At 37.1% G+C, this 26,678-nt stretch overlaps 1 protein-coding gene across 2 annotated transcripts in view; it reads right to left on the bottom strand.

The window, feature by feature from the left end:
- KLHL1 (kelch like family member 1) overlaps positions 1–26,678 on the bottom strand; it is a 492,649-nt gene that overhangs the window by 184,227 nt on the left and 281,744 nt on the right. For both annotated transcript variants that reach the window (XM_012554148.1, XM_004371430.2), the window contains one exon: positions 3,092–3,304. In XM_012554148.1, the coding sequence (XP_012409602.1) occupies positions 3,092–3,304 (213 nt within the window). The remainder of the gene's footprint in view (positions 1–3,091; positions 3,305–26,678) is intronic.

Raw genomic sequence — 26,678 nt, 5'->3', positions numbered from 1 at the left:
GAAGAGCGTAGTCAATGTCACTGAACTGTGCATGTAGAAATTTTTGAAATGGTATATCTTTGGCTATGTGTATTTTCACCAAAAAAAAGGTTGAGAAGTTAGAGGGTTAATATGTTGTGGGGTTGTTAACCCATGTCATAAAACAATATGTGTACTAGTGTTTCATGAGAAACTATTTGTTCTATAAGACTTCACCTGAAGTAGAAAACAAACAAACAAAGAAACAAGAGAGTGCACAGACTAAGAAATGATTGAGCTGAAATCTCCCCAAGTTGGTCAATTGCCTGATGAATATAACAAAAGATTTATTGTAATCTAAATTTCTTCTTTGGCACTAACGTATCTTTTGCATGTTTTCTTTGTTGGTGAAGTTTCTGTCCTTAAGGTTACTTTTTCTTTTTTTTTAATTCCAGAATTTTTTTCTCGTACTTATTAAATAGAATCAAAGAAACTCATAGCTATAAAAATAAACATAGACTGTTTACTTTAACTTAAACCTGGAAGTATATGTTTTCTCTATATTTATGTTGGTCTTAAACATTTCTTTAAATCTTGACACTGTCTCTATCTTTTCTACTGTTGCCTTAGTCGGTGCATTGTTATGTCTTGCTTAGCAATATAGTAATAATGTAAGCAGTTCACAAATGATCTCCCAAATACTGTTCTCTGACTACCTCAAACCCGTCATTTACATCTGCAGGAATTACCTTGCAAAAACAAACCAAATTCTTTTTTAAGTCTACTTAAATAATTATTTCAAGTACTATCTCTTTTTGAAATGCAACACTTCTATCACCAGAAATATGGAGACCCTTCATGCTTTAAATATCCCTAATATTTTTTAATAATTTATTTTATTTTTGTCACTGTTGTTGAGACTATAGACAACAGAACATACGCCAATTCAACAATTTCTACATGTACAATTCAGTGACATTGATTACTTTCTTCATGTAGTGCAACCAATTTCACCCTCTTTTTCTGAGCTGTTCTTCCTCCATTAACATAAACTCACTACCTCCTGAGTTTCCTGTCTAATCTTTTGAGCTCCTGTTGTCAGTTTGATCCCATATAGGTAGATCTTAAAAGAGGATAATCCTCACGGCAGATATTCTTTATGCGTTAACTATGGTTTGGTTTTAAGAAGACTTCAGAGGATATTTTTAGCTTAAGGATTAAAGATTATCTCACGGCAATAGTTTCTAGGGTTCATCCATCCTCCACGGTTCCAGAAAGTCTGGATGCCATGAATATTTGAAATTCTGTTTTGTATTTCCCCCCTTTTAATCAGGATTCTGCTACAGAATCTTTGATCAACACGTTCAGTAATGGTAGCTGGGCACCACCTGGTTCTTCTGGTCTCATGGCAGAGAAAGCAGTTATTTATGGAAGTAATTAGCAATACATCCATTTCCTCCTCCTATTCCTGACTCTCCTTCTTCATCTGTTGCTCCAGGCAAATAGAGACCAATTTTTGTGCCATGGATGGCCACCTGAAAACTTTTAAAACCGCAAGCACTACCAGTCATTGTGAAAAACAGTGCACTGATTCCTCAAAAAACTAAAAATAGAACTACCATATGATCCAATTTCACTCCTAGGTATATATCCAAAAGACTTGAAAGTAGAGATTCATTAGATACCTGTACACCAATGTTCACTGCAGCACTATTCACAATAGATAAAAAGTGGAAATGACCTAAGTGCCCATCAACAGATAAACGGATAAACAAAATGTGGTACGTACATACAATGGAATACTACTCAGCCAATAACATTCAATCAAGTCTTGGTACATGCTGCAATATAGATGGAGCTTGATGACATTATGCTCAGTGAAAACAGTCAATTACAAAAGGACAAATATTGTATGACCTCACTTATATGAAAAAACAAGGTAAATGTATAGAAACCAAATTTTATTAGTAGTTACCAGGGGTGGGAGGAAAGGGGAAAGAGGGGTTATTTCTTATGGATCATTGAGTTTTGGTTTATGGTGGTGGAAAAATTACTGTGTAGGGCTGCACAGCCTAATACTGTAAGTGCTGTCAGTAAGCTGTATGATATAAAAAGTTAAATTGGCAAAAGCTGTATAATAGATATATTTAATTTTCTAATCTTGACATACAACATAAACATGATTTCTTTACGTTATTACCACTTCATACTTGACTACTATTCTCACCCAATTTTCTAATTCCCTATCTTACAATCTTAGTAATATAAGGATTAATGAACTTGTTGTCAGTGGTTTAAGAATTAAGAATGTGATTAACGTTATAGGCCCACTTCCCCAAGCTTCACATATCCACCAGCCACAAAATACACATAAACACAATTTTACCTGTCATTTCAGAGATTAAAGTCTCCTTAAAGTTGAGTTTTGGATTGCATAATAAGCACATAGATAAATTTGCATTGCAAGCTAGTTTAAAGACACAAGTATCAGAATCAGGGTGAACTAGTAATCCTTCCTCTCATTAGTTAAGAGAACTTAATGTTCTTGTTCAATTTCCCTGTGCCCTACTTACCCTCCAAAAATGAGGTGATTAGGTTATGTGGTGTCTGCATTCCCCTTAGGTCCCATTATCAAGATTACATAATTCCAACTGCTAGGAGCTATTCATAACTCACCTCCATTGAGTAAGATGTTTTATCTCTCTATAAATGTCTGAAATATCATGCACTGAGTTTTGAGAAGTATCCTTAGATGACCACACAATATGCATTTTGATCAAAGAATGAACACATTATTGCATTTTAGGTCAAATTAATTATTTTCAAAAACAGGGAAGCGAGGAATTAATACCTGCAGTGTGTGCGTGCGTGTGTGTATATATATACATGTAGTTTTTTAATCTTCTGGATACTGTGTTGGGATAAAATGCTTTATGTATATTATCTAATTTGATCCTCACCAAACTTCCGAGGATCATTTTAGTCTCCATCATGAGATTTCCCTTAAAAAATAGTATTTGATTAAAACAGAAGCAATATATGAATACAAATAAAAAATGGATCATGATGCTTACTTTTGATATAGTATTTTTCAGTAGGTCATAGCTATTAAAACAGAGTCACATGTAATTACCTGTGGTGGCAGCAGAGGCAGTCTTATAAAGGCAAGAAGCATACTTAGATCATTGCATCTCCTCTGTGTGTCATACTTGACCCACATCATTAATGCATGGAAGATGGTTTCTTCATCAGGAACATTAACATCATCACTGGCTAGGAGTTTATGGAGTTCCTCAGCTGGAAGGAGTAAAAACTCTTGATTTCTGATAACTTCCATTATGTTTTCCTGCAGGGAGAAAACATCTTGGCATAAATTCTGTTTTACTTTTATTTAGCTAGTAAAGTATCTCAGAAAGAAATGAGAAAAGTAGTCAATAACCTTTGTTCTCATTATAACATAATCCTTGAGACTCAGTCCTTTAGAAACTAGAAGCTGTTAAGATAAAAGCATTGTAATTATAATTGAAGTGTAAATGTATTCATGACAGCACAGATCTTGTAATAACTGGAGGATTATAATGTTGAGCTTTGTTACACAGGCAGAATGTACTAAATGATTAAATGTTCAAGTTTCAAGAGGACCCTATATAAGATTTGGTGAATATGAAAGGAATCACATTTCAAATTTTTAAAAGCTTGACAACATATACATGCATAAGAAAGTGAGAGTAAAATAACAGAGGAAAGTAACATGATGAGAATGCACATTGTTAATTCAAAAGGGAAAAGCAGGAAAGTTAGGCCACAGAAGTCACAAACTCCCACGTGTTGCACCCTCTTATCTTTTATGTCTCCCTCCTCTCATAACAATTTCTCTGGCTTAATTCAGATTCCCATGTCTTCTCTTCCACATTGCTGCCATAATCTCCTAATTGCTCTGCCCGTCTCTACCCTTAACTTCTTGACTGTATCTTCTATAATGATGCCAGAATGATACTTCTCAAACAGAAATGTGACCATGGCATTACTCTGAAGTTGTCTTGTCCTTTGCTTCAGTGTCCCCTTGTCTTTTGGTTCAAACCTCTAGTTTAAGCTCTCCGGCTCTCCATGATCTGCCCTCTTCTTACTTCTAATATTTCGTTTTCTCTCTTAGTTGAATTTTAGTCACAAAAATTACTCATCTTTCTTTCAATTTACCATGCTGTTTGGCATGTCCTTCTTCACCCACTCTATTGCTTTAAATGACTTTATCCATCTTCTTTTCCTAATTCCTATTATTTTTCAAGATTCGGTTCAAGGGCTACCTCTTGTATACTGAGCCCTCTCTTCACTCCCAGCTGCTCTGGCTACACCTCCTCTGTCCTCTCACAGCTTGTGGTGTGAATATTGCAGACACAGCAGTTACCAAACTGAGCTTAAACTTTGGATCACTGAAAGGGTCTTATCACAAACTGTAAGCTACTTGGGACAAAGATCCAAAGATCCTGACTTATTTTACTTTGTATATGTAGCTTCTGGCATAAAGTCTGGAACACAGAAGGTACAGAGTATGTATTTATTGAATAGATGCACTGATGATCTTCACGGAGAAAAATAAAGAAAAAGATAAATAAAAATAAAATGTGAGGGACAGTATGCTGTTTTTCAAACATATTTTCTAAAGTTGTTATTGTTAGTTGCCATCATAACAATTTTCGGCTCCAATTCATGCATACAGAACAAAATATTGCATCATCCTGCATCTTCTTCATGCTCAGTGGTATGTTTGGGTCCATCGTTGATGGTCAATACATCAAACTGAGGCTTCCCTCATTTTCGCTGACCCTCTACTTGTCCAAATATGATGTTTTTTCCTGATGATGTGTCCAAATTAAGCAAGCCTAAGTGTCACCATCTTGCTTCTAAAGAGCATTCTGGTTGCATTTATTCTAAGACTGATTTTTTTTGTTGTTGTTGTTGTTCTTTGGGTACTCCATATTATATTCAGTATTCTTCACCAACACCCAATTTGAATGCATCAATTCTTCTTCTGTCTTCCTTTTTCATTGTATAGCTTTCACATGCATCAGAAGTGATTGAAAAGACCATGGCTTGGGATACCTGAAAATAATTCTTACATTTTAAGCAGAGAATCTTCTGTGGCTAACGTATGGTTACAGCTGGATAGCTGATCTGCTCCACTACTCTACCCCTTAAGACACCTCCGAGGAAGATATACCTAAAGTTTCTCAGATTATATTTTTAAAGCCTCAGCTGCGGTAGAATTCCCAGTAGGACCATTGGTTTAGAATAAAACCTGTGGTGAGAATAGCACCCTTCCAAGTAAAGGCATTGTGGCTATTGGCAGCCCTAACTGTGCCTTCGAGTCTTTAAGTGGAATTTGCAGGTGAGTCGGAACAGGTATCTATGGTTCTTATTTAGCTTTACTTCAGTGCAAGAAATGGCTCAAATCTTTTTCAATGATTTAAAAGCTGTACATGCAGCCAGAGAAGGTGATGGTGATGAAGAATTTGTTGTGAGTACGGGTTGGTTCAATTGTTTCAAAGTGAGGGAAAATTTGTTGTTGATGTTATTAGGTGCTCTTGAGTCAGTTCCAATTCATAGTGACCTTATGTACAACAGAATAAAACACTGCCCAGTCCTACGCCACCTCACAATCATTGCTATGCTTGAGAACACTGTTGGAGCCATTGTCTCAATCCATCTCGTTGACGGTTTTCCTCTTTTTCAGTGACCCTCTACTTTACTAAGCATGATGTCCTTCTCCAGGGACTGCTCCCTCCTGATAACATGTCCAAAGTATTTGAGATGAAGTCTTGCCATATTTGCTTCCAAAGAGCACTCTGGCTGTATTTCTTCCAAGACAGACTTGTTCATTATTCTGGCAGTCCATGGTATATTCAATATTCTTTGCCAACACCATAATTTAAAGCCATCAGTTCTTCTTTGGTCTTCCTTATTCATTGTCCAGATTTCATGTGCATATGAGGTGATTTAAAATAACATGGCTTGGGTCAGGCACACCTAAGTCCTCAAAGTGACATCTTTGCTTTTTAACACTTTAAAAAGGTCTTTTGCAGAAGATTTGCCCAATGTAATACGTCCTTTGATTTCCTGACTGCTGCGTCCGTGGGTGTTGATTATGGATCCAAGTAAAATGAAATCCTTGACAATGTCAATCTTTTCTCCATTTATCATGATGTTGCTTAGTGGTCCAGTTGTGAAGATTTTTGTTTTCTTTATGTTGGGGGGTAATCCATACTGAAGGCTGTAGTCTTTGCTCTTCATCAGTGTTTCAAATCCTCTTCACTTTCAGTAAGCAAGGTTGTGTCATCTGCATATTGCAGGTTGTTAATGAGTCTTCCTCCAATCCTGATGCTACATTCTGCTTCATATAGCCCAGCTCCTCAGTTTATTTGTTCAGCATACAGATAGAATAAGTATGGTGAAAGGATATACCCCTGACTCACACCTTTCTTGATTTTAAACCATGCAGTATCCCCTTGCTCTGTTCAAACAACTGCTTCTTAGTCTATGTACAGGTTACACAAAAGCACAATCAAATGTTCTGGAATTCCCATTCTTCACAATTTTATCCATAATTTGTTATGAGCCACACAGTTGAAGGCCTCTGTATAGTCAATACAACACAGGTAAACATCTTTATGGAATTCTCTGCTTTTAGCCAAGATCCTTCTGACACCAGCAATGATATCCCTTGTTCCATGCCCTCTTCTGAATTCAGCTTGAATTTCTGGCAGTTCCCTGTTGATGTACTGCTTCAACTGCTTTTGAACGATCTTCAGCAAAATTTTACTTGTGTGTGATATTAATGATATTGTTAGATAATTTCTACATTCTGTTGAATCAACTCTCTTTGGCATGGGCAGGAATATGGATTTCTCCCAGTCTATTGACCAAGTAACTGTCTTCCAAATTTCTTGCCATAGACAAGTGAGCGCTTCTAGCACTGCGTTCATTTGTTGAAACATCTCAGTTGGTATTGTGTCAATTCCTGGAGCCTTGTTTTTTGTTAATGCCTTCAGTGCAGCTTGAACTTCTTCCTTCAATACCATTGGTTCTTGATCACATACTACCTTCTGAAATGGTCGACTGTTGACAAATTCTTTTTGGTACAGTGACTGTGTGTATTCCTTCTATCTGCTTTTGATGCTTCCTGCATCATTCAGTATTTTACCAACATTAAGCAGCAAGTAGGAGTTGTCTGTAACACGCAAGTTCATAACCCAGGGACGGCCTGTATACTAAATTAGAGTAGAACATTCAGCAAGTGCCTGTTAATCTGTATGTTAGAGCAGATTCAAACCTACTTTCTGAGGAGAAACCTGATCCATGTTGTGAGTGTGTCTTTGTAGTTGAAATGTCCTCACCTTTCATAAGTGGACCTTAACTTTAACATTCTTTTAGGTCATTTGTCATATTAATTCTTAACTGGCATCACAGAATATTGGATTTCCTGGAAATCATTTTGCTCCCTGTTTATCCTCTGTGCGTAATACAGTGCTATATAAATTATACTGGTTATCATCAAGTCTATTCCAACTCAAGGTGACCCAGTGTGTTTCAGACTAGAACTGTGGTCCATAGTGTTTTCAGTGGCTTTGACCTTTTGGAAGTAGGTCGACAGGCCTCTCTTCAGAGGTACCATTATGTGGATTTGAACCACCAACCTTTTGTTTAGTAGCTGAGCAGTTAACCATTTGTATCAGCCAGGGTCTCCATGTAAATTATAAAAAGAAGCCATTGACATCAAGTCAATTCTGACTCATAACAACCCTACAGCACAGAGTAGAACTGTCCCATATGGTTTTCAATGAGTAGCTGGTGGATTTGAACTGCTGATCTTTTGGTTAGCAGCCAAATGCTTAACCACTGTGCAACCAGGGTAGATATCCAATAACTATTTACTAAATGGACAAATTGAGTGTTCTGAGATCTAGTGACACCAAGTTTCTCTAAAAAGCTACAGTAAGATAAAAATGTTTCTGATGAAGTTTTAAAGGGTTTTTTGTGCATCTATTTTTCCATTTATTAAAATCTATGCCTCTATTAAACTACACACAGAATTGTATAATAGGGCAGTCAGTGTATATTGAAGAATATCATAAAAAACAGCCTTATGAAACTCCTAGTGATGTCTATCAGAAAGATATTGCTCAAGGCATATTTCATTATATTTGACAGTGCCCTATTTATGATGACCCCTGGGAGAAATTTTTTTCAAGTTTTAGTAGCAGGAATAATTGCACTTCTCCTGGGTAAATTGATTTGCTATTTTATCATGGATGTTGTAAATTATGAAATCCATCAAATCTCTCTTTTTATTTGGATACTAGAAAACTTAGAGTCAAATTGAAATCCATCTGATAGGAAGTCTATAGAATTTTTTAGACAGCTCTGATAATAGTTTTATTTAATACCATTGCATTAGATCCTTTTATTCCTGTACCTAATTTACAGTATATTCCTGTAATTCATATCCTCTGTGAATCACACTAACTCTTTGTGGAGCAAGCAATGTCATTTGTAAAAACTGGTATAAGAAGACTGGACATTAGGAAACTAGTATTATATATAACTGGGTCCTTTACTATTGCCCATATAGAAGGCTTTTTTCTTTACAATATTATGGAGTTCTGAAGTTTAATTATAAAACTTTGCTGGTCTCTACATTAAATGGACATATATACATACATTTTTCTACATATAGGTTGAAACATTTATTATAAAGAAATATTTAGGCACCAAATTGCCGGTACATAAGACACTAAAATCCTTATCAATTATAGAAATACAGACTAAAACCCCCACTTTATCTACTTTTGCTACTGCATAACATGGTATAATAATTTTGCTAGCTACAAACAATTCAGTTTTACTTTTATTCTAAAATAGATGGACACTTCTTACCGTTTTTTCGTTAATTATTTTCTGAATTTAATATAAGCACAGTTTCCAATATTAATTTCTTGCTGTCCTTTAATTCTATTATTGTTTATCTCATTATTGGTATTCACATCAATAAGTAGTGCTTCAATTGAAATTCTATTAGAAATAACTTTTTTCTACATCATTTAAAAAGTTAACTAAAAATCAATGGCAACATCAGGTCAAAGAGTATAAGTAAATCCATTTCAGTTATCACATATTAGTTATTGATTTAGTTTAAACTATATTTAATATTATATTCATGTGCAAATAATTAACACAAACTTTAATTTTCTGTACTTCATTAGTAGCTACTACCAAAGCAACACTAAATCATGTAATATCATGGTTAACTCAAGGAATCCTCTCTTCTATGAAAGTCCACTAAGTTAAGCCTGACATCATATTATTTCATACTTTATAACCAATGGTCAATTTGTGGGACTTTCAGTCACTGTCCTAAGCATTATGGTGGGAAGGTTAATCCTTTACCAGAACTACCATAGAATCTCTGGCTTGATTCCAATGCACCAAACGCTATCAGTGAGATGAAAATTACTTAACTGTTCATCAAAAAGTTTATTGGCTAGAAAGATAAATTCTTAAAACTCTCACGTGCCAAATAAATGGAAAAGTAAAAACACAAACAAGCAAAAACCAAACCCACTGCTGTCGAGTTAAATCCAACTCATAGCCACCCTATAAAATGGAGTAGAACTGTGCCATAGGGTTTCCAAGGAGCAACTGGTGGATTCGAACTGCTGACCTTTTGGTTAGCAGCCAAGCTCTTAACCACCGTGCCACCAGGGCTCCATAAATAAATGGAAAAGTAAAAGGAAAGCCTAAAATGTGGCTTTTCAGGCATCCTCTGGTTGAGGTTTACTATGTTAGTGTAAAAAATGCTAACGGTTGGTCTAAAGTCATAAAATTTTAAAATCAAAGTGCCTTAAACATTTTTTGAAGTACAGTTTTGAGAGTTTCATGATTTATGTATGATTCTGCTCTTGTCAGAGGCAAGACTAAACCCTGCACCTGTCTTCTGAAGCAGCATTCTTTCCGTTATATCATAAGAGGGATTAAAAGAAGTTTTGTTAAAAACTCTCACATAAACCTAAGCAAATATGGTAATTACTTGTAATCTTTTAACTAATTATTTTAAAGCATGATATCTTTAAGAAATATTAGGTTTTTCATAACCCAAAGGAATGTCAAGGACATGAAATAAATGGTCTATTCTCAGGATCAATCTGCCTTACGTGTATTTTTTTCTAGTGCCCCTAGAATCATTCCAAAAAGGCAGGGGTGGGGGTGGGGTGCCTGTCCCTAGTGATCAATGGCTTCTGGTACCAGTTATCTTAAAGTAGCTTCACTGACATGTTGTTGTCAAGATTCTAACCCTCTCAGTTTGTAAACCAGTTTTCCTGTGTGTTATGGATTGAATTGCAAAAATGTGTGTCAACTTGGCTAGGCCATTATCCCCAGTATTGTGTGTTTGTCCCCCATTCTGTGATCCAATGTAATTTTCCTATCTGTTCTAAATCTTAATCTCTACCTGTGGTTAATAAGGCAAGTGTAGGTTGTGTTAAAGAAAGCTAGGGTGGGATGAAATACGGCCCTGATCGGATGTAAGGGGAATTTACCTGGGGTGTGGCCTGCATCACCTTTTATCTTACAAGAGATAAAAGGAGAAGCAAGCAGAGAGATGCGGGGACCTTATGCCACCAGAAAAGAAGCACCAGGAGTGAACCTTGCCCTTTGGACCTGGGGTCCTTGTGCTTAGAAACTCCTAGACCAGGGGAAGTTTAATGACAAAGACCTTCACCCAGAGCTGACAGAGAGACAAAGCCTTCCCCTAGAGCTGGCACCCTGAATTAGGCTTCTACCCTCTGAAACTGTGAGAGAATAAATTTCTGTTTGTTAAAGCCATCCACTTGTGGTATTTCTGTTATAGCAGTACTAGATAACTACGACACCGGATTTTGATCATTTTCTTTGCCTGAATTTTTAATTAGTAATTCAGTCTCTTGCCTTTAAATCTTTGACTCTTCCCATTGAGTTATCTGTCCTTTGGTTAATTTCCTTCTTGTTCACCTCTGCCCATCTAGTGTGGACTTACTATCTTGCTTTGACCTATGCAATGTTTACACATTCTTGTTCTTAACCTGGATCTTGATATTTCTGAGTTCCAAGGTATAGTATGGTGGTTATGAGCATTGACTGTGGAGAGTTGGCCAGGATTTACATCTCAACCATGCTACTCACTGGCTGTGTGACATTAGGAAGTTTCTTAGCTCTCTTTGCCTTGGTTTCCCACCTGTGAATGGGGATATAAAGAGTGTTAAGTTTATTGCACTCTTGTGAATATTAAATTAAATTTAGTATGCTTAAAGAAGTGTGTGGCACATAGCAAACATAATATAAGTGTTAGCTATTATTATTCTGCATCTGACACTCTTCGTGTCAGCCTCCTATTGCTAGCTATACCTTGTACCTTCATATTCATTTTCCCTAGTTTTTTTTCCTAATTTTCCACGTCATTCAGTCAATAAAATTTTATTGAGTATTTACTATATGCTTAGTGTGTGCTTAATATAAGGAATACATAGACAAAAAAAGAAAGGTTCTTGCCCCCAAGAAGTTCCTGCGCTAATAAGAACAATATGATGCTGTGAGAGAGAGATATACTACACAAGGTAAAAAAAAAATGGGGCATTTAATGAGTTCAAGAAATGAGAATGCAAGTGCAATAAAGGAGGCAACAGTGAGATTCAAGATAGGAGATATTAACCTTTTCTCTCTAGAATAACAATTTCCAAGACAAGAAAATATTTATCATAGATTTGTAGATTTCAAAAGGAAGGAAATTATCAAGAATTTCATTTTAAATGAATTCATAATTAATATCCATGCAAGCAGCAGTCAAGAAATCAAATGACACATTGCACTGGACAAATCTGCTGGAAAAGATCTCTTTAAAGTGTTAAAAACAACGACATCACTTTAAGGACTAAGGTGCGCCTGACTCAACATTGTGTTTTCAATCGTCTCATATGCATGTGGAAGCTAGAAGATGAATAAGGAAAGCCGAAAAAGAATCAATGCCTTTGAATTATGGTGTTGGCAAAGAATATTGAATATACCATGGACTGCCAAAAGAACGAACATGTCTGTCTTGGAAGAAGTACAGCCAACATGCTCACTAGAAGCAAGGATGGCAAGATTTCCTCTCACATACTTTGGACATGTTATTAGGAAAGTCCAGTCCCTGGAGAACGACATTAGTAGAGGGTCAGCGAAAATGAGGAAGACCCTCAACGAGATGGATTGACACAATGGCTGCAACAATGGGCTCAAACATACTATTGCCAAGAATGTTGCAGGACGGGGCAGTGTTTCCTTCTGCTGTCACTGAGTTGGAATGGACTCAACAGCACCTAAGAACAACAACAACAAAGGAAGGTTGATGTCATTTAGTCCAATTCTCATGTCACTAGAGAACTGGATGGATATAAAATGGGAATATCTGTTTCATAAACATAATCTAAAATTGGAAGTGATTTTAGAAGTCACTTAATTTAATTTATACCCCAGGTATTTTTTTCTGTGTAATGTCCACCCAGTGATTAGTTTTAGTCATGGGAAACGTACTACCTTATTTAAAAAAAAGCTCATATCATTGCTGAATAGCTCTGTCAAAAAAATTTTTTTGCTTTCTTTTTGTAATAAAATCTATCTTCTTGTAATGTTCTCACATTAATCTCAGGGTAAATCAATTACTATTCTATTCATCAGCTTTTCAAATGCTTGAAGATGAATATTTTTTCTTCCTTTTATCATCTCTTTTAAAGGTTAAGGGTCCACCATTCTTTAATCTCTCTGAAGTATGTTAATCTTCAAAATCGGGAAAATGTTAGAAGATATATCTTAGCTGAGTTTTCTCATAAATACCTGCATTATTTTCCTCATTCCTTCAGAAATATAAACAAACAAAACAAAACTAAACCAACAAATATTTTCACAGACCCTATTGCCCAATTACATACATCTTTATCTTTCCTGTCATGGATTGAATGGTGTCCCCAAAAATATGTGTACCAATTTGGCTAGGCCATGATTCTCAGTATTGTGTGATTGTCCACCATTTTGTCATCTCGTGATTTTCCTGTGTGTTGTAAATCCTGCCTCTATGATGTTAATGTGGGGGGATAGGTGAAAGTTCTGTTAATGAGGCAGGACTCAATCTACAAGGCTGGATTGTGTCTTGAGCCAATTTCTTTTGGAATATAAAAAAGAAAAGCAGGCAGAGAGATGGGGGGATCTCATACCACGAAGAAAGCAACATCAGGAGCAGAGTGTGTTGTTTGGATCCAAGGTTCCTGTGCTGAGAAGCTCCTAGACAGGAGAAGATTGATGAGAAGGACCTTCCTACAGAGCCGACACAGAGAAAAATCCTTCCCCTTGCATTGACACCCTGAAGTTGGATTTCTAGCCTACTGTACTGGAGGAAATAAAATTCTCTTTGTTAAAGCCATCCGCTTGTGGTATTTCTGTTATAACAACACCAGATAACTAAGACAATTCCCAAAGATATTCCCAAGTAAAGGCAGAAAAACATAAGAGGTAATCACTTTATAAAATCCTCATTTTAATCATTTCACTAAATACACCTATGTAATTAATATTATTCAGATAATAAAACAAAGAAAATAAATGTTCTAAGAGTCATCAATGTATACTAGTTTAACAGTAGTTTCCTGTTTCTTGTCAACTTTGTCATTAGCTTTAGTAAATGAATATGGAATAGAATCTCTTTAAGTATTCCAACTATATGTCAAGTCCCCCCTTAATAATAGCAGTATGCAGAATGGATAGCTATAAGGGCCATCTGTGTTTTGGTATCATAACACTATCACATGTGTGTAGTTCAGATTTGAAAATGATGAAGAGTTGGAGTGTTGGAGCTAAATCACTCTATAGATTGAAAATCTATAAATTTGCTGACATGTAATTTAGACAAATACAACTGAAATGACCTAAGCTTATTGTATCCCTCACCATGCCCCCATGATACAGCTAGTGGTGTCTCTGTAGGTAGGAGTGATTGGTCAGACATGAACTCCTGCTCAAAGATTCTCTTTGTCTTTTTCTATCCTAACTTGCACTCCCTTCTTCCTTATCCCCATTTGTTTTTTCTGGGCAATCAGCCATGTCCTTCATAATCTAGTTGCTGAGGATCATTTCATTCCTCTGCATTTGATCAAATTCCTTTTACAGAATGAAGAGCCTAAGTATAAATAAACAAACAAACAAAAATCTCTGAACAAAAAATATTTTTTTTTTGCTTTTGCTGCTTCTGCTACTCTTAGTGATTTGGTTTATTTCTCTTTACACATCAAAAGGTGCACATCACCTAGTTATTCTCTCTTGGCTCCTTTTTATTAAACTGGAAATAATGACATTTTCTTAGATTGGAAAAACTTATGTAACACACATATGAAACCTTGCATTTTTCACTGTCAATGTAGCTTTGGAACAGTACTGTTAGGAAACTAGACTCCCCAAGGAGCCTAAACATATGTGTTCTTCCAAATTTCCCTCAGCTACAGTAAAGCTACCTTGATCTAAATTTGCTAGACTAACAAGAATGAAAGGAGGTCTACTCACACAGTCGTTAAATGCTGGGCTGCTAACCAAACAGTCAGTCAAACCCACCAGCCACTATGCAGAATAAACCTGACATTCAGCTCCTGTAAAGATTACAGTCTAGGAAACCCTACGGGGCAGTTGTACTCTGTCACACTGGGTTGCTATGGGTTGGAATCGACTTAACAACATACTACAACAACAAATGTGAATGAGACTGCCTATTTATTATTTCTTTACTACCACTAAGTAATTATAGCTAGATGGGTAGTAACTTTTTTTTTCCCAAAATATCAGAGTCTTCATTAAAGTAGCATTTTCTATTAATTCCAAAACTGTATCTGGTACCAGAAATAGTCTCTGATGGCCATGTTTCAAAGTTATCACATGGAAGAAGGGCTAAATTTGTTATTTTAAGTCCTTTGAAAATATATGATTGCATGCTAGAAGTGTTTTCTGACAAAATATTACTAAAGAGATAAGATGAGACAGATATTATAGTAGAAAGAGAGGTAACTTTTGAATGAAAATGATTGGAATAATGTCCTAACTCTGATATGTCCTAGTCATGATTTCTCAGGGAAAGGTACTATATCAAAATGGGCTATATCACCACAACTAGCCAATAAACATTTTTTTTTCTTTCCTTTTCAAACTCAGTTGAGATGAAAGGAACAAGGAAAAAAAAAAGACTAAAATTCACAATGATATGTAAAGCATATGTAATTATTCTGGGGGAATTCTTTAACCTTTGTAAAAATATGGCTTGCTTCTGATACTGGAGATATACTGTTCACAAGTATTGATACATGGTGCATGCTATCTACTGAAGCTGGAGAAGAGAGCGCACAGAAATTATTCATAAACTTCATTACAAAAAAAAAAAAAAAAAAAGACCAGTCAGATAAACAGTTCTACTTTCATTTTTTGGTTAACAGAAAAGTAGCTAGTTATTCTTACATCTGAAAACTGCTTTGTAAACTATGCAACACCATAAGTGTGTCAAGTATTAGTCAGAGCAGTAGTATTAACGTTTGCAATTATTAATATAAGGCACATTGACTCCTTAGTAGGGTCAAAACTTATCTCACCACCCCTCTTTCATAAATTGCTCTGGATCAGTATATTTGCCAAGTTTCTTTTTGGTGTCTTATAAAATGATTGAGAGTGGCAGCAGTTGGGAAGGTTAGGAGAAAAATGAAAATCTCTGCACAACCCATATGAAAGCCGTATGTTTGTGCCAGTCCATAGGGGAAATGACACCACTGCCAATTAAACCATGAGACAATAGCCTACCTATGTATTCAAAGTTGTTTCTTTTCATTGCAGCAAAGCATCCAGGATACTCAATCACATAAACTTTTTTCTTAAAGGAGTTAAAATGCTAGATGAAAACATAAAAATAATGATCCTCTACAATCTGCTAAACAAAAGGTCTCAGTTCCAATCCACCAGCCATTCCTTGGAAACCCTATAGGGCAGTTCTCCTCTGTCCTATAGGGCAACTATGAGTCGGAATTGACTCAATGGCAACGGGTTTGGTTTTTCTTTTTTTTAGTTTACAACCTAGCTAGACATAAATAAATAAATAAACGCAAGACAGTATTTCTGTCTTCCCTACCAGGACATCTTGAGGAAAATTGACTGTAAGAAACTACTTTGATCTGTAAGAAGGTGTATTTTACCAGGTAGTGCTCATTCTATACTTACAGAAAATTGAACGTTTATCCCTTAACTGAAAACATTTTTTTGTTTCAGGACCAAAAGGATTGTTTTGTTAACCTAGATTTATACAGCCTTTTGTCCTTATATTTATAAGCATAAATGATCTTTCAGGGGAGTCTGGTATACACACAATCTGAAATAGCCAAAATCTGGGGTAAAAGTATGTGTAGAAGAAAAAGGAGAGATAATGAATATTGCTTATGTAACCACACTGATTATTTTGCAGTGAAAAACAGCATTAGCGTTCTCCAACAAAGAATACTTACAATTTTGCAATCCTAAGGTCTGAATGGTCTCTATAGAAGCATGTGAAATTTTAATTATCACTTTGCATTTATTTATCGCTTAATAAAAGGATTTAGACTATTTCCCTTCTGGGCTGGACTAATTTACTAGTTGCTTACAACCAACATTACAAAGTCACAGCACAGTTTATTCTGTTATATTTAATCTATTTTAAAAAAAACAGCAGACATAATTGTAATCCTTGTCAATAAAATTAAATAACGATCAAATCTAACTATAAAAAATTCCTCCCAAGAAAAATCTAAAATAGAAATTAATGAGGAGTACACTTTGCTCTATGAAATAAAAAATGGATTAAGAGGGAAAATCCTGGTAGTCACACAAATATATAATAAATGTTCCTCAAGTTTTCCAATAATAATTTAGTGCATGTTATTAAAATTTATCTCTTAGCAAAACAAGAACCATTAGTTGCATTATAACACATATTATTACATACAATACATTATGTATGAAAGTTGGTGCCAAACATAATTCCATGCATATTATATTTTACAAATAAAAGGAACAAGGAACAGAAAGCATCCAGGAATAATGAAAAAAACAGAAGCCATATCTCACATAGGCTATCCCAATATGAAAATGTTGGTTGTTAGCTGCCCTCCAGTTGGCCTCTGACCCACGGCAACCCTATGTGTTACAGAGTAGAACTGCCGGATAGGATTTTCTTGGCTGTGATCTTTATAGAAGCAGCTTGCCAGGCTTTTCCTCTGTGGAGTCCTTGGGTGGGTTCAAACTGCCAAAATTTAGGTTAGCAGCAGATCACAAATCGCTCGTGCCACCCAGGCTCCTGATATGAAAAAGCTATTCATTATTTCTTAAAATACTCCAAATATACCTTTATGCATGTCATGAAGTTATTAAATAAGTATTGTGTTTTGGATATTTAATTAAAAAATACTTGTGTATTCAGAGACTTCATCAGCATGGGACCAGAACAGCTAGATGGTGCCCGGCTACCACCAATGTCCACCCTGACAGGGAACACAACAGAGAGTCCTGGATGGAGCAGGAGAAAGGTGGGGTGCAGAACCCAAATTCTAGGAAGAAGACCAGACTTAATGGTCTGACTGAGACTGGAGGAACCCTGGAAAGCATGGCCCCTGGATTCTCTATCAGACCAGAACTAAAACAATCTCCAAGGCCAATTCTTCAGACAGGGATTGGACTGGACTGTGGGACATAAAGTGATACTCATGAGGAGTGTGCCTCTTAGCTCAAGTAGAGACAAGAGACTAAACAGGCAGCTTCTGTCGGGAGGTGAGATGGGAAGGCAGAGAGGGTTAGGAGCTGGTTGAATAGACATGGGGAATCAGGGGTGGGAAGGGGGAGTGTGCTGTCACAGTATGGGGAGAGCAATTAGAGTCACATAACAATGTATGTATAAATTTTTGTATGGGAAAAAAACAACAAAATACTTGTGTATTAATTTTCCCGTTACTATTGTAACTAATAGGTGCCTGGGTGGCACAATGGTTAAGCAACTGGCTGCTAACCTAAAGGCTGGTGGTTTGAAAGCACCCAGACACTTGGTGAATTGCTTCTGTAAAGATAACAGCCAAGGAAATCTTATGAGGCAGTTCCAGTTTGTCCTTGTGAGTCAGAATCAACTTGATGGCACCCAACAACATCAATAACATTGTACCTAATAACCACAAATGTAATGGCTTAACACAACCCCCATTTATTACCTCATAGCTCTATAGGTGAGAAATCTTGACAGGGAGTGACTCACCTGGTTCTCTGCTCTGGATTTCACAAGGCCAAAATCAAGGTGTTCAGAAGCCTTTAAGAATCAATGCTTTCAAGACTGTTGGCTGGGGGTCAGACTAAGTGTATAGAGGGCTCTGTATTGGTTGGTTTATGGTCCCCTTTCTTTGAAAAGTTGTGTCAAATTCCTCTCATGCTTAGAATCTCTCTTACCTCCCTTCTGCTTCATTTCTCCTCTTTCTTATTTGGCCATATATCTCTGATCAACTCTTCTGACTTCCTCTTCTGCTTTCAGGCATTCATGTGATTATACCTGGATAATTCAGAATAATCTCTCTATTTTAAATTGATTAGTAAACTTAATTCCATATGCAAAACCTGTTCACAGCATTGCCTAGCTATTGTTTGATTGACAAACCAGGGAACCTGAGGAGGGGGCATCTTTTGAATTATGCCTACCACAGTCAGCCTGCCTTTCAAGTGTACCAATTTTCTGTGCTTGTTACTCAAAGACTTACGGGCAAAATTGATGGATAATGCATAAACCTCCAGAAGACTTGGTCATTCCACTAAACTTTACCATACATTTAAATATGCTAAGCACTTTATTAAGGAATGTAAGTATGAGAATGAAAAAACTATGGCTTTTCCCTCAAGGAACACAATACATTTATGAGCTTTTATAAATTGAAGAAGCGAATAAGTAAATTTAGTTATTTGCTCAATAGTATTTTAATATCATCTACTCAAGTTTAAAACCCTCAAAAGTGGTACCTCATTGATAACTGATTTACTTAGAATCAAATGACAGAACATTATTTAAAAAGTAATAGTCTATAGTCAAAACAGTTGCCATCAAGTCAATTCCAACTCATAGTGATCCTATAGGACAGAGTAGACCTGCCCCATAATGTTTCCAAGTGGCAGTTGGTGATTCCAACTGCCGACCTTTTGGTTAGCAGCCAAATGCTTAACCACTATGCCACCAGGGCTCCATAGGTATATAGATCTCCCAAAAATCCATACATGTGTACTTACAATTGTATTTATTTTGTTTTGTTTCCATCTAGCTGTTATGTCCACCACCGATCTGTCAGTTTGTTGTACTTTGGTGGCTTGTGCATTGCTGTGATGCTGGAAGCTATGCCACTGGTATTTCAAACACCAGCAGTGTCACCAATGGTAGACAGGTTTCAGCTGAGCTTCCAGACTAAGACAGATTAGGAAGAAAGGCCTGGAGATCTACCTCCAAAATGTAGCCAGTAAGAACCTTATGGATCACAACAGAACACTGTCCAACTGGCTTGGCTGCCCAGTTGGGGTTGGCCCAATAGCTGCAATGATGGAAAATCCTGACAATGGTGAGGATGAGGCAGAACAGGGCAAGACTTTGTTCTGTTGTACATAAGGTCACCATGAGTCAGAGTTGATTTGATGGTAGATAACAACAATTTGTTAAAGGACACCAGCAATAAGTACAACTCTTAATCCTGTGTTCAGCCTTACTGTATGTATAGTTTATGCACTACAATGCAATCTGTATAAAAATTTATATGTTTTTATATCAAGGTTTTTATATAAAGGGCTACATTTTATCTACTTGATATGCACTAAAGCTCTTAGCACACAATGCTAAAATATAGAGTTTTCCTCAGTAGCTACCAATATTTTTACCTTTTTATACTAAATTAAAAAACCAAGTACAACCTGATTGGTCATATTGTGAATCTGAAACAATGTGGCATACTTTTGGATGAATTATTAGAAGAAAAGCCCTGGCAATCTATTTGAGAAAATTAGCCTGTGTAAACCCTCTGGATCACAATGATCTGATCTGCAACTTATCACGGGGATGCAACAGGATCAGGCAACATTTTGTTCTGTTGTGCATGGGGTCACCATAAGTTGGGGATTGACTGATGGCAGCTAACAACAACACATTTCACCAACGATCTTCCAGTAATTGTGTGGAATTTCACTAACATTCAGTGTAACCCCTAGGTTAACCCTGTAAAAACAGTAAAACAGTGCTATATTTAAAGAAATAATTCAATATAGGTTTTTCCAACACTAAGTAATATGTATACGTGTGTGTGTGAGAGAGAGAGAGAGAGAGAGAAAGGGTTAGAGAGATGGTAAATTATCATGGGCCACTTAGCTCAGCTGCTAACCAAAAGGTTGGCAGTTCGAATTCACCATCCTCTCCTGGGAAACTCTATAGGGCAGTTCTACTCTGTCCTGTAGGGTCTCTGTGAGTTGGAATCAACTAGATGGCACTGGATTTTTTTTTTTATTATTATTAACATAGATTATAGTATCTAATCTTCACATACGAAGAAACTAGGGCTAATGAAAGTTAAGTGAGGTGTTCACAGTTCCAAACTCGTAAGTAGTAAATAAATGTTTAAAATATAAGTCTATGTGCTTTCAAAGCAAAAGCATATAACCAATAGGAAAAGAATGGGATCTTGCCAACTGAGACTGGGAAATTTGGAAGGCAAAACTAAAAATCCCAAACCCCAAATTCTTCTGCACCTTTCTATTCTAGATTGCAGAACATTTCCTTCTCCCTTACCACAATAAAACAAACAAAGCAAAGCAAAAACAAAGCAAAACATAACAGAAAACCAATTGCTCCAAAGATGATATTTGTTCACTTCAATGCCTTTCCACACCCACATTCATTGTCTCCAGGCTAAATTCCAGAGTAAAATCTCATTACCATCTGAGTGGGGTAGAAAGAGCTCCTTTACAGGAAGAAAAAATATACATATCAAAGAGAATTCAGGATCTGATTAATGATACCTTCAGACATCAGGATAATGATACCTTCAGACATTAGGAAGGAATAGTGTGTCAGGATTGATCCTGAGGGTGTTAGACCAGGGTGGAAGAATATAAGGATAAATAAAGGAGAATTCATTTAAGTGTGCCAATCACTTATCACAAGGGATGCAGCATACAGGCTAGAAAACCTGACATTGATTCTCATGGCTGACATGAACGCCACACTGAATCCAGAAATGACGACGGCCTAGAGTAAAAGAGGGAGGTGTCAGAACATCTTTGGCATAGTACTGAGGAAGACTGGAGAAGGCAGGAAAAAAAAAAAAAGCATTGCCACCAAGTTGATTCCGACTCATAGCAACCCTACAGGACAGAGAAGAACTGCCTCATAAGATTTCCAAGGAGTGTCTGATGGATTCGAACTGCCGACCTTTTGGTGAACAGCCACAGCTCTAAAGCATTGTGCCACCAGGCTCCTGAGAAAGCAAAACAAGGTGGAAATGTTAGAATGGATTTCTTTGAAAGAATTGAAAATCGCTTCATCATGTGTTCATTTCAAGGGCACAAAAAAGGACACTGAAGGAGGCATCAGAATGTTCAGAAGGCCAGATTTAAGCGTTGGGGATGTTGTCATGTACCTGGGTCTACTATCACTGAAAATAATGGTATTCCATAATGGATGAGTATAAACAGCAACACTTAGTCATGAGAGGCAAGATGGATGAAATAGTAATAAAGAGTAAGGAGGCCAGAATGGTATCTAGGTTGCCCAAACCCACCGGGATCTCTGAAAGTGATCTAGACATGTCTTGTAGTGAGACTGATGGGCTGTCACCTACAGTGTTACTTCATTTGAATGATAGCTGGTGATCAGATGCTAATATTAGCCACTGCAATGGAAAATTTTAGTCTCTCCCAGTTTTTAGATCAATAAAGTTCACAGACTCAGTGGCTATTGACTAAAGGGGAGGATGAGATCTCTTGAGAAAGGATACCACTGCAGGCATCCACAATGGATCTGCAGGATTTGCTAGGGTAAATGTGCATCGTCAAATAAAACCTGACATTTTTTGGAGACTTTCTGAGGACTATTTGATAAGGGGTTTGCAGTGGCTTTGAAATGCTATCATGTTTCTTTGATTATAGTGGACCTTAGAAAGGATTCATGATAAAGTTTTGTCTCAAGTACTTTTCGCAGTGGGTATAATGGGTCCATAGATCGTCCCTGTGATTATTTTCTTAGATATAACTGTATCATCGAGATATTAATTGCCGGCAGAACTCTCGTGGATTCCCTGGTTTGTTCAAATAGTGGTTCTCAAATTTTTGCATATATCATGATCACCTGAATATAAGGTCAGATGCATAATTTGTGGGGCCCAGTACAAAATGAAGATGCAGGGCTTCTTGCTAAAAAAAAAAGGGCAAAATTGCCATTAAAGGTATGTGTAAAGCTTTTTCCTTTTTTCTGCAGTCTTTCTCTTGTCTTGCCATGGTTTGTTTTATTTGTTATTCAATATCATTGTAAGTGAAGAAAAATGGAAATTTTAAATTAATAGTATGGATTTTACTATTCATTTTATATTTTGCAGCACCAGTATTAAATGCCAATTTCAGAGCATTTAAATTGTATGCAGAATCAACAAAATTACATAATTAGTATTCCCTGGTTCATCCTCAAAATTTTCCTCAAGTTGACCAGAAGAGACAAAAGCTGGCATCAGCAAGGTTGGAAGAAGAGCATATCCTCTCAGGCATGGAGCCAGGCAAAGGGGTGTGCTGCTGGTCACGGGGAGACTCTCACAGGTGGAGTACCGTATTAACAAATGTACTATTCTCAATTTTCATTATCAGGAAATTATCAGAAAAGAGCAAAAATAGTTTACTTTTACTTAACAAAGGTGTCAGGGAACTTTCACAGTTCCTCATTGCTCTTGTTCTCTGCATGATATAGTCTAAAAAACCCTGACTCTCTTGACATTCCACAAAACATCAAAGTGATCTCTGTTGATATCATCCTACTAAGTGAATTTGATAAGCAGGAAGTGGTAAGTGTTCTAGATAACCCAGTAAAGCACAGGCTTGCTATGATTGAGTGATAAATCCCAGGAGGAGGGACTAGTAAGTTTCAATAATACTGTATTCTGGAATACAATGGGAGAGCTGCTCTAAGGTACCAAACAAGTCATTGCAATAACAAAAATTAGGCACAGGTATATTGGGATTCTTTGGATTTACAGACACTTGGAAATATGATTCAAATCCATTTGTTGGGTAACTCTTCAGGCTATGAGAGGCCAGAGCAAGCATGTCCCAGTTGTTGTGAAAGCTGCCCTGCCATTTCTGCCATTTGACCAGTAATTCAGCTAGTTCTGGAAGTATCCACGGTCAACAGAATGTTGGGAATTGAGTCTAGCAAACCTCATTGATAAAACCATGGTTCACACTTCTAAAATCCTGTAGCAAAATTATGCCTCTGCAACCAAGAATTGCTCTCTGTTTAGAAACAGCATGTATTGGGCTCAAGTGATGACTGAAGACCTGACCATGGACCATCCAGTAATTGTGCATATTGTGTGCCTGTTATTAAATCCACTGAATAATAATACTAAGTAGACGAAGTGGCAATCCAGTGTACAGTGCAAAGGCACAACAAGAGCATTCAGAACCAGGCTCAAACAGGTTCAGAAGACACTAAAAGTACACACTTGTTTCTCAACTCAAACTTAAGGCCTCAAGGGAGATACCATACAACAAATTCATGGAAAAGGAAAGAATTCATAACTAGTTTAGAAAAGGGTTGGCATGGTATATTGGTGTTAGCCAGAAATGGACTGTTGAGGAATTACATAAATGAAGGAGAATGGTGAAAGAAAATCCTTCTTGTAGGCATAACTATGATCAGTACATTTGGTTGTCCACTTTACATGAAGGCAAAAATGGCCTAAGTTATGGACATATATAGACTTCACTGTAAAATAACTTGGCTGGTTGATGAGAAATCGTCAAGGACCAATAGGGGAAGACCAGTGGCTAGGAGGTATGGGGAAGTTTTATGTCAACAGATCCACTGTAGGGAGCACAAAGTGTGAGGATATTCTTTTAATGCTCAAAAGATAGCATCCATTGCAGAGAAGGCTATCAACAATTAGGTAGACAGAGTAACTTACTTTATGATGTCATCCATCCTGTCTCTTTAGCCACCACAATGTTTCTACAATGGGCCCATGAACAGATGGGAATGATGGCAAGTGTGGAAGCTATGTATGGGCTTGACGACATGATCTCCCTGTCACAAAGGCTGACCTATATAGAACACTGCTATCCTCGATATGGCTCAATTCCTTGGGAAGACAAGCCAGCCATTTGGTGGAAAGTGAGAATAAATTCATCTTTGCAGGAATAAATACATATTCTAGATATGAGTTTGACTATTTTGCCACTCAACACCATCCAATGGCTTAGATAATTCATGATCCATTGATACAGTATGTCTCCAAAATGTCCTTGGATGAAGGAACTTATTTTAAGGCAACATAGGAACAGCAATGGGCTCATGAACAGGGAATTTACTAGCCTTACCAGATACCTCAATCATCTAAAAACATCTGTTCTGAAGAATGGGGAAACAACATGTTGAAGGTTTAGATTAAAAAATATCTTTGTGTAAAACATCTTGCATATCTAGTGCACTGTCCGCCAAGATAAATTATAAACATTGAACTAATAGTTTATATTTAGATTTTGCATCCCCAAATGTTTGAATTCATGGATAAGGAAAACAAAGTATGGAATTAGTATGAGCCTTTCCTAACTTTAGTCCTAATAACCAACACACTTACAAATATGTGCTTTTCTTTTCCACAAAGTTAGGTTTTGTTGAGCAAGAGATCCTGATTCCTAGTTGGCAGAGGGTTGTGGGGAGGATTTTCTGCTGGTGGATATACACAAGTTTCCACTAAACTAAACTATAAGATTACTACCTGGCCATTTGGGCTTTCCATATAGTGGACAAGCAGAAGAAACTAGAGTTAACACACAAGTTCAAGAATCTGGTCTTCATCATAATAAGGATCTAGATTTGCTACAATATAGGGAAGAAAGACCTGGTGATCTGCTTCCATAAAGGTTACAACCAAGAAAACCCTATCAGGCAGTTCTACTCTCTCACATGTGATTGTTATGAATCAGAACCTATTTGACAGCACCCAACAACAGCCCTGGGTGCATGGCACCACTGATAAGTTTCTATTAACACAGTTTGGCCAGAAGGATACCTACAGAAAATGGCGCCTACTGTAAGCACTGAAATTGCACCCTTGTCCAAACATCTGACAACTCTCTTTTAGATAACTTTACCATAATATCAGCTAAAAAACACAAGTCAAGAATTGCTGGGTGGAGGGATGTGGGGACCATGGTCTCAGGGAACATCTAGCTCAACTGGCATAACACAGTTTATAAAGACAAAGTTCTGCTTCTACCTTGGTGAGTAGCGTCTGGGGTCTTAAAAGCCTGTAAGCAGCCATCTAAGATACTCCACTGGTCTCACCCCTTCGGGAGCAAGGGAGAATGAAGAGAACAGGATACAAGGAAAAGATTAGTCCAAAGGACTAATGGACCACAGCTACCAAGGCCTCCACCAGACTGAGTCCAGTACAGCTAGATGGTGCCCGGCTACCACCACTGACTGCTCTGACCAGGATCACAACAGAGGGTTCTGGACAGAGCTGGAGAAGGATGTAGAACAAAATTCTAACTCACAAAAAAAAGACCAGATTTACTGGCCTAAAGGAGACTGGAGAAACCCCGAGAGTAGGGCCCCCAGACACCATTTTAGCTCAGTGGTGAAGTCATTTCCGAGGTTCACCATTTAGGTGGGGAGTGGACAGCCCCATAGAACCAAATGGGACTAATGAGGTACAGCAGTCCAGGGACAAGGGCCAGAAGACAGAAGGGGACAGGAAAGCTGGTGATAGGAAACCCAAGGTTGAGTAAGGATAGTGTTGATGTGTTGTGAGGTTGTTAACCATTGTCATAAGGCAACATGTGTACTGTTAAATGAGAAACTATTTTGTTCTGTAAGCCTTCATCTAAAGTGAGAATAGCAGCACAATTGGAAGAGGGTAGTCGATGTTACTGAACTGTGCATGTAGAAATTTTTGAAATGGTGTATCTTTGGCTATGTATATTTTCACCAAAAAAAAAAAAAAAGATCGAGAAGGGAGAGGGTTGACATGTTCTGGGGTTGTTAACCAATGTCATAGAACAATATGTGTACTACTGTTTCATGAGAAACTATTTGTTCTGTAAGCCTCACCTGAAGTACAATTAAAATAAATAAACAAATAAATAAAAAACACAAGTCAAGCTTGTTAATCTTTTAACATATTACCATGCTTGAGGAAGGACGTTGGGCCATACCAGGTTATAGAAACTGCTCAGTGGCATTACGTGTCCAGGGCTGGTCCAATACCTTAGATACCCCATTGGCTAAAGTGATTTACTGGAGCATCTATTGTTGCTTACATGCTGTCTTAGTCATCTAGTGCTGAAATACCACAAGTGGATGGCTTTAACAAAAGAAGTTTATTCTCTCA

Source organism: Trichechus manatus, unplaced genomic scaffold (assembly GCF_000243295.1).
Source record: "Trichechus manatus latirostris isolate Lorelei unplaced genomic scaffold, TriManLat1.0 scaffold00013, whole genome shotgun sequence".
NCBI lineage: Eukaryota > Metazoa > Chordata > Mammalia > Sirenia > Trichechidae > Trichechus > Trichechus manatus.
The sequence above is the reverse complement of the archived record's forward strand: the minus strand, read 5'-3'. Positions and strand labels throughout refer to the sequence as shown.